Below are 9530 nucleotides of genomic sequence, written 5' to 3' on the forward strand. Positions count from 1 at the left end.
AACAAGCTGCTCACTTTGCGAAATTTTCTACTCCAAAGATCTTTGAAGCGAGCAAACAAATGAATAATAAGATAAAGATGATTATTTAGCGTGCATAGTGGAAGGAGGAGGAGGCGGGGCAGCGACACAGCTAGCTACAAATTGTGAGTCAGAGACACAAAGATTGGAGTGGAGAGCGGGCGCAACTTGTTTGGGTATACGAAAAGACGAGACGAACAAAAAATTACTAACTTAAAAAGCAAAAACTTGTCATGTGAGAAAAAGAGCAACAACAGAAACGGAAAACAAAAACATTAATGAATGAGCTGCGGCAGAACTAAGATACAAAGAGAGTGATAGAGAGAGAGAGCGAGAGAGAGAGAGAGAGAGAGAGGTTGAACGAGTAGGCAAAGACAAAGCTCTGCTCTCTGCTGCCAACAGGTGAGCGCAACGAAAAGCTAGCTAAAGCCGTCGCTTGCTCAGTTGAACGTTTGCAGTCCATACTAAAGGCGGTCGCGGCAGCATCAGCACTTGAAACGTGTGAGAACGAAACACAGCAAAACGGTAAAAGGGCTTTAGCTGAGCGCAAGCTGAGCGGAGCGCGCCTTTGAGCCAAGCTAAGCTGCGCTTTTTGTTTTTGGGTGTGCCGCGGCAGTGTGACGAGAACGCGTGAGCAGCCAACACGTAAACGACGCGTTGTGCGCTGCGCCAACAATAAAAATCAGTAAAAAATACACAAACAACAATAACAGCAGCAACAGCAGCAGCGGCAACAACTCAAGTGTGAATTGTTATTGAGGTTATGTAAGCGGCAAAAGCGAACTAACAAAACGCAAAAACAAAACGTATTCGCTCTGCAAGCCAAAACACGTTCAATTACAACAAGTTCAGACACGCGTCAGCCTCGCGCATTCGCACATTCCTAAAAATTATATAAAAACCTAATGGAGCACGAGGCCAAAGCGCAGGCGCAGGCGCAGACGTTGACTGCGACTGCGACTGCGACTGTGACGCCAGATCATCCGCTGCAAGATGTGCCCCTTGATGGGAGCAGCAGCGATTTGGCTGCAGGCGATGACGTACAGCTGACGCCCAAAAATTGGGTTAAATTCGACGACGAGACGGACAGCAGTGAGAAAAATAATAACAGTAACAGTAAAACTGGCGACGGCAATGCCACACAGCAGCAGCAGCAGCAGCAACAACAAAACAAGTTGGCGCTGCCGCCACCGCCGCCATCTGTGGTCAGCAGCAACAACAAGAGACGCGCGCGCTCGCGCAGTCCCAACGAACAGGCTTCGGCAGCAGCTCCATCCCCTGTGCAGGTTAGTCGCTCTCTGCCTCTCTCTCTCTCTCTTTCTCTCTCCTTGGTACGTTTCAAGTAGTTACGCTCTCTTTGGCAGTATCTCTCACGTGCCGTGGCTGACCCAACGCAACGCATTCCAATGCATCGCACACTATGCGTTACCACTCTCCCTCTCTCCTCTTTCCAAGCCCTGCCACTGCGTTATCGCTACGTTTCTTTGCGTTTCTCCGCCTTTTCGTTGCCTAATGGAGTTGTTAGCAGCGGTACTTTGCCTCTGCTTCTTTACGTTGCCTTCTGATTATTCTTTTGTGTCACGTTGCACGCATGACAAATGAGGTAAGGTTAGGGACTGTCCAACCGCCTGCAACAGTGGCAGCAAGGCCTATTTGGCTGATTACTCATCGCCAATAGCAAGCGACACGTCATACTCTGTACAAGGCTTGTGGAAAGGGATTGTTCGATTCGTTCAAGTGCATGCATGAATGGAAACGTGAAATTTTTGGGTGCATTAGGGTGTACAGTCAGAACTTTTAAGTGCGAATACTTTACAAAGGCACTGTTATAAATTTCAATTGTTGTGTACATAAAAAAAAAGAGTTGTTTTTTTTATTTTTCGAATGCCTATGGAAGAATAATGTTATTATTATTGTTATATCGAGAAGCACATTCTCAACATTTCATATAGAAATAGAATAGAAATATTGAGTACTTTTTCCTTGTCAATGATTGTATAAATCAAATTGCAGTGTATACTTATATATTTAGTAGATTGTTTAACATGCACCGGCGCATCGCAGTATGTTAATTTTATCAGTAAATTATTCCACAGCTCTAAAAAGTTAATTCGCAAAACAATCTTAGTTAAGTGGAATATACAAAATGTCTATGCTGGAATGACACTTACATATTTCAAAGCGAATAAATAAAAGAAGAAAATATAAAACAAAAATTTAGTTCAAGTTATCGCCGCTCGAAGCCATTTGCTTTGCGAATTTATTATTTAACGTCTGATCTGAAAATAAATAAATATTGTTTGATCGTGGTAAATATTATAATTATAGAGTTTTATGTTTGTATTGATATGCTAGGGCTGTTTTGTACAGAGTTTAACTTCACCTGTCCACGATTAATAAACAAAATAATGTGCAAGTATAAAAACAATTCAGACATATAAGTGTGACACCCAGCAGGTGCATAAGAATGTATATTTGTTGCCCATACGTAAAAGTATCTTGTAGACGTTTGCTTATTGCCTTTCATCAGTTCGGTTGCTGTTCTGTTGTTTTCTTTTTTTTTTTTGTCATATCAGCAGAGTGTGAGATAAAAATAATGTACCCAGAATTGATACAGTGCGAGCGGCATTTGTTTCAATATTTCCCCACTTTTATTTTTATTATGATTATAATAAAGTAAATATTTATTTGTTATATATTTTTGCTCACTTCGCAATATATACCCGCCTTTTCGGCGAGGTGAAATTTCAAGCAATCCCAAACACAAGCTGTCAACACTGACATTGACGTAAATACGGAAAATGCTTGGTGCGTTGTTTTAAGTAGTTAAACAGTTAGTATTAAGATAGATAAACATTTAAAGAGAATGGACTATGATTAGATTATAATCTGCTTTTGTTGAGCTTGATGTGATGATACATATGTTGCTTTCAAGTTGCGTTTATGCAGTGCATTTTAAAATTGGCAATAAAGTGTTCTATTCCAGGTATTGATGGTTCTACTTACTTCCCATCTAAAAGCTAAAGGCTAGTTGCATTATTTTGCGTGCTTTGATTCAACATGGTTTGTGAGGCATTAAGAGGGTTATATTTACGAAGTAGTATATTTCTTCATTTAAGACTTTTTAAGCTTAAAAAACGAATACCTTATATTATTATTATTATTGATTTACAACACTGGATGTGGTGGCTGTTAACTTATATAAGCTCATGTTAATGTTTACTACATTTTTTATATATTTAATTAATATAATCTTTTCAGTAGATAGAAAAATTTACAATGTAATAAATATTACACTTTTTTCTCCAATGATGATGGCTATCATCAATTTCACAGAGCAGTCATTGACAGCCTTATCTTGAACTTTAATTTACAAGCAGAAATTAAGTATTTAAAATGTGGGCGGCTTCTGTTTAGGCAAACCCAAATTTAAGAGAAAAAACACACATATAACATTCATTGATCTCCTGCTAGTGTATATTATTGGATTTATGACCTTGGTAGTAGATAATTATGGCAGCACTTTGGCCTAACTGCTCAGAGAGACAGATAGAGAGAGAGAGACAGATAGAGAGAGAGAGATGAAAACTGACAAGCAATATAAAATGTATAGCACGCTATAGATCAATTATAGAAAACCTCAACTCTTGCGCGACTATTTTGACTTGTTTTTTTTTTTTTTTGGTGCATTTCAACGTTTGTGAGCACCTTTTAAAGCGCAGTACATAGCTCCCCATATCCGCATTGGGATGCTGAGCTGCGTACGTGCAAACTGGCAAATTGTTTTCGCTTTTGCAGCACCTGATGTGGCAAGCGTCGGTTGTTGCTCAATCATATTTATTTTTGTTTTTATACGGGTAAATCATTGTTAAGGGTAAATCAATAAAATTGATTTTCTAGCGCACATTTGAATAATTCCTTGTGCCTCGTTGTCTTATTTTTTACCACTTCTGCTTTGTCTTAAGGCCAAGAACGTTAACCCATTGTTTTTATATTCTACAGCGTGCTGCAGTTTCATCCACAACAGCTGCCGCGTCGTTGCCGGATGTGACGCCGGCTGTTTTGACAACTGAGAGCACCCACGTTAATCTGAATGCATCCGGCAGTGGCAGCAGTCCCCCCCGCCACCCACAGCAGCTAATAAACCAAAAAGCAACTGCAGCCTCGGCCGCTGCCTCGGCCGCAACAACGTCGGGCTCGTCCTCGTCCTCGACAGCAGCTGCAGCGGCCGCTACTCATCCAAATGGCAGTGGCATCAGCAACAACAACAACAACAACAATACCAGCGGGAATGCCAGTGGCAAGAGCGTCTCCATTCCATTGGATCAGGCCTCCGGGATGCGCACAATTGAATTGTCAACGGGCCGCATCCGTGAGGGTTTCGGTAAGTAGGCCTCAAAACTGAAGCAAGAGTCTACCCGTTCTCTTTTTATACCCTTCCAGAATATTACAATTTTTTCAGGTAGTTTCAAATGCCTACAAGAAAAAGTTTTCGATCCAATAATGTGCCAACAGTCGATTGCCTAAGTGTTCTTATGCTAGTCTCTTAGGCGGCATTGGCATTCCTTTTTCATGAAATCTTAACTAAAATAGGCATTTACCAGTTTTAAAATTCTCTTTACAATATGAGCATATTCTTTTATTATCGGCCCACTTTTCACACAGCTCTACTATACTATTACTAAAAAAGCATTCCTAATGATATTAAGAACAGAAGTTGGTCTAGTGAATCGCAAGCATAAATAAATGCACACAGCATTAATTAAGTCTGTCTTAAACTAAGATTTTCTTAAATAAGAATACGTGCTGGAACCCTCGGACTCTATTAGAGACTATCGTATATTTTCAATAGAAAATATTTCTGCCGTACATATACCCTACCTTCAGCTCAGTGTAAGCCAACTCTTAAGTTGTTGTTATGACTTCCAAGTGTCAAAATTGAATTGAATTATCTAGAGGATGTGTTGACACCTTGTAACCCTCTCCTGTCTGCTCTCTGTTCCTGTTCCACCCACAGCTAATGGAGATGTGATTGTCACACTTCTGCCGGCCAACACGAAATGGCCTTGGATAACCCCGGCCATATTTCGTCCGGAGCTGGTGCCCGAGGAGCTGATGGCACAGGGTTTGACGGTAAGTGGCCAGTCAATCAATCAACTTGCTGCTGGCTTTGGTCTAAGCGCCCTTCTAGCTTCTAACTTCCTTGTGTGCCCATCTCTGTGTAGCTAACTGTGGAGGACTATGTGAATGCAATGGAGACGCTGGTCAATGACTATCGCTTTACAGTGTACAACATTTGCTATAAGCGCATCCTCGTCTGCTGGATACTGTTTGCCTTCGCTGTGCTGCTCGCGCTGCTCTTCTCTGGGCTGCAGGGCGTGGCACTTTTTGCCCTGGGCGTCGGCTGGCTGTTCCTCAATGCGGCGGCCATATTTCTGTGCATGTGGATGAAGCTGCGGCTGTCGCGCGGCCTGGAGAAGTGTCTGGCCCGCGTGAATAAGCAACTAATGCGGCACAAGATTTTGCTCGTGCTGGACGATCGGGGCCGCATCTCCTGTCACAAGGTCAACTTGTGCTTTATGTACTTTGACGCGACGCAGTGTGTGAGCTTTTTAAACGAGTTTCTCGAGCACACGGAGCAGAATGGCGGCGAGGCCATCAAGGCGGGCTGGGAGGCCAAGCTGGACATTGATGTCAATGATATTGTTATACAGGGCAGTCAGCCGGTGCGTCTATCCCGCAAACAGGTGAGTCTGTAGCTACTTGGGCTTTCACACAAACACGGCTCATGTAGAGAGCTCTGCTGTCAGAAGCTTTTTAGTTGTATTTGTAATTTCGCTCATGCTCATCGCTAGACACTGACACTTGCTTTTTGGTCTCTCCCACTCTCTTCTGTCTCTTCTCGTTCGCGCTCGCTTCATCTCTCGCTCGCTGTCTCTTTCTCTGTACATTGATCATGCATCATGCTCACGCATTCTCTCTTTTGTCTCTCACGCACACCGACACTCTCACAAAAATACTCACAACTCTCTTTAGGCCTTTGCCCAGGAGCTGTTTCTTAGCTACCTGCAGCGGTGGGGCAAGGACTTTCTGCGCCGCCGCCTCGACTGGACCGTTCAGGAGGCGGGCGTCCATGAGACACCACGACATCTGCAATCGTCAATTTGCCCATGCCAGTACGAGGAGGAGCTCTTGCGTAACAAAATCAAAATCAGTCTGCAACATCGCCAATGTTGCGGCATCAATTGCATGGGCTGCTGGCTGTAGGCGTGGCCGATAGCGATAATGTCGACATATCGCAGTTCTTCCTTTCCGTGTTTGCTCCAGTTACAATCGGATTGTAATTTAATACTTTTATTTTATTTCCTCTATAATTATTGTGTGCCTATTTGCGAATTAAAAGCTGTTGAAAACGAAGCTAAATTATTTTTAATTCAAATTTAGTAGGCCTGATTTCATATATATATATTTTATAAATTTGCCATTTACATTTTATTCTTTGATTTTGTTTCAGCCAAAAAGTATGCTGCGCATTTTTGTATACTCATACGTATTACGCATACGCACTGTCTAACTTGCACTCTTTTATTTTCATAACATTTTTAACAATTTATCCACCTGTTTACTAATCTGTTGACTGTTTTGCTCTACCTGTCTCACCTGCCTTTTCATCTAAATCTACTTCCTAGGAGCGCGGCCTGCAGCTGTTCCTGCGCTACGGCTCCCGCTGGGGCATGGAGGCGCTGCGCGGCCTGGTCGATGTGACGCCGCTGGAGCCGGGCCGGCATTGCGGACAATTTCAGTGTCCTTGCCAGTACATTAAGGAGCATTTGCAGTGCAAACCGCGAGGCAAGTTCAAGTGTTGCAATTTTGTACATTGGGTGTTGGCATGTGAACGCTACGATTACTAAACAAAAATCAAAGAATAATATTCAATTCATGAATACTATCTCGACATGTGTACATACTATGCATGTTCTATGTCCTTGAATGTTACATAATGAATTTGCTGATACAGGTACTTTAGCTAATTAATACCAAGCCCATATTAGCCAGCTGCTTTTAAATAAGTTTCTCTTATTTGCCTTGACATACGAAAATACCAAAAAATACCAAATTTGTTGCTTTCCCGAATTGCTTGAATATTGTGCACAAACAAAATAGAAACTATAAACTCTCTCTCGTTTCAGATGTTAGTCCATAGCCAAGGTAATAATATTGGTACATTTTGGTATTATATGTTGGCTAAACTATTTCGATTTAACTTCTCACACATATTACTTACTCTTACTACAAAATAACCTCTTAGATTCTTACTTAATATATACAACTATATTTTTTCAATAATACATTTCTTTTTATGCCCACGCAATAAATAAAACACAGTTGCCATAAACAGCATGGGCCAGGTAGTTTGGACACGTTTTACGCTCTTTGGTGGCAATTATGCATAATTTAAAACCCAATAATATGCGTAGGCAAAAATTAAACAATTACTAAGCCTTTTCGATTATTATCAAATTTAAATTTAAATTGCAAACAAAACGAATTTCTTTACGAATTTAGTTTTTTGGAAAAAGCAAAATTGTGTTTGTTTTTTTTTTTTTTTGTTTCTTCTGTATTCAGCCTTGTGTTTGTCTATTGTGAACTTAAACTGTATGCATTTATTCTGGTGTCATTTAAAATAAATATTTGATTAATGTTCATAAATGTTATTGTTATTTGCTGTATCTTTTATTTTCTTTACATGTTTTATTATTTATATTTTGGGTGTTTTTCAACGAACGCCTTTTACAGGTTATCCATGTGCTTGCATTGTCTATGGTTCGGATCCCAGTTTTCAATATCGTTACTAGCACTGTTCACATATGCATATATATGTGTTCTGTTAACTGATCCAATTGGCTTATTCTCATCTGACATAAAATAACTGCATTATTTAATCCCTGTGCAATTGCGTTTCTCTTGTATTGAAACTCACATATTTTTATAATTAAATAAAGTCTACAAATATGTTTTATGTGAATTAACCAGCTCTGATCAATTTCTTAAAGGTATGAAAAACTGAATACCTTACATAAATAGTTAAGCATTTAAATTTTGATTGCAGTTCAAACTAACTTTTGTTGTGATATCGAATAACATTTTTAATTGAAAGCCACTTAAATAACGCAAAATTTTAAGTTAAACAAGTCGAGTTCTTTTCATATATATTTGTTTATGAAAATTATATAAACATAAAGCTAATCATTTTTCAACTGCAGCCATATTCATTATTTTGAATGTTTATTTTTGTTTAACTTAACATACGCAAAAAAAAAAAGAATATTTAATAAAATAACAAACACCTATAAAAAAAGCCGCTGCAAAGCGACATGCAATATGAATTTCGAAAATAAACAATTAAAAACTGTTGGCGTTCATTTGGCTAAAACAAAAACTTTGCTTTGTTGCACATTTCGCACCGAGTTTGGCTGAAAATTGTATGTTTCATGAATATGGAACGTACGACGGTTCGACTTTCGGGCAGCCTCGGAAAATTGTGTATGTGTGTGTGTGTGTGTGTGTGCCATTTGCATAGTTTTCACAATTTTCCACAATTATTGCATTATTTTTTATTGCATAATTCAACTTTACGTTTGCCGCATTTAAGCCACGTTCATGTTGGTAACAAATTTGTAAACAAGTTTGTTGCCGTTTTCGTTGTTGCTGTTGTTGTTGTTATTGTTGTTGTTGTTGTGTTGTTGTTGCCACGTTCGCCTCGTTTTGGGTTGCATGTGTAATGAGTCATTAACATGGTGCAGAGAAGTTATCATAAATAAAATACTTTAATTTCATTTTGTTAAATTTTCTGCATTCAAATTAGGTGCCAGGCGATTTTATTTATGTTGATTTTGCTGCACTATCGAAATTTTTGGCCATAAACCGTGAATAACGACAAACATTTTAAATGGATATAGTAGGACTGTTACGTTTTTTTTAACTTATAAAGGTAAGTAAACGATATTAAACTATTTTCGATATAACTCGACATTTCAATTAAATTTGTTATATCAAAATAACTCAATATCTCAAATACATTAAGAAATATAAATAAATAAATATATATAAATATATGTTTATTGATTTTTACATTTTATATTTATTATCATTTTGATTTATCTCTAAACTTTTATATTTTTAAATTATATATTTCTCGTTAGTTGACATTTAAGAATTAAGTCACCAGGAGCTCAAATGTGTTCCAAGGGCAAGGGGTTACATCACGTTTTTTTGTCAAATTCGAGGTCGGTGCGAAAATCGAAACTTTTTCGATTATATTTTATTAATATCTCGGGTAAATAATGTCTGATTTTAAAATGTTATACCTTTTTGAATGCGTACGGATCCCTACCATCAAATGGCATTCAAGCAAATTAAACATCGTTTTATTAAAAAAAAATGTTTTTGCCAAAAAACCGATTCGTTCGTAAATTCAACCTTTTTGATGATTTTTTGGAATATTTCCGTCA

General features: G+C 38.9%; 1 protein-coding gene across 7 annotated transcripts; it reads left to right on the forward strand.

The window, feature by feature from the left end:
* The first annotated feature begins 473 nt into the window (after positions 1-473).
* LOC6634063 (uncharacterized) lies at positions 474-8983 on the forward strand. Of its 7 annotated transcripts, none has more exons than XM_070209516.1 (6): positions 474-1304; positions 4021-4402; positions 5036-5151; positions 5244-5765; positions 6708-6867; positions 7405-7550. In XM_070209516.1, exons 1-6 carry the CDS (start codon positions 924-926, stop codon positions 7470-7472), a joined length of 1629 nt encoding a protein of 542 aa, XP_070065617.1. In that variant the 5' UTR covers positions 474-923; the 3' UTR covers positions 7473-7550. The 7 variants fall into 7 exon arrangements, with proteins under 7 accessions (XP_070065617.1, XP_070065618.1, XP_015025155.1 ...); XM_070209517.1 differs by lacking the exon at positions 7405-7550 and adding an exon at positions 8885-8983 and having other exon boundaries at positions 475-1304; XM_015169669.3 differs by lacking the exon at positions 7405-7550 and adding an exon at positions 7816-8044 and having other exon boundaries at positions 475-1304.
* The last annotated feature ends 547 nt before the right edge of the window (positions 8984-9530 follow it).

The sequence above is a fragment of the Drosophila virilis genome, chromosome 4, assembly GCF_030788295.1.
Source record: "Drosophila virilis strain 15010-1051.87 chromosome 4, Dvir_AGI_RSII-ME, whole genome shotgun sequence".
In the NCBI taxonomy this organism is placed as follows: Eukaryota; Metazoa; Arthropoda; class Insecta; order Diptera; family Drosophilidae; genus Drosophila; species Drosophila virilis.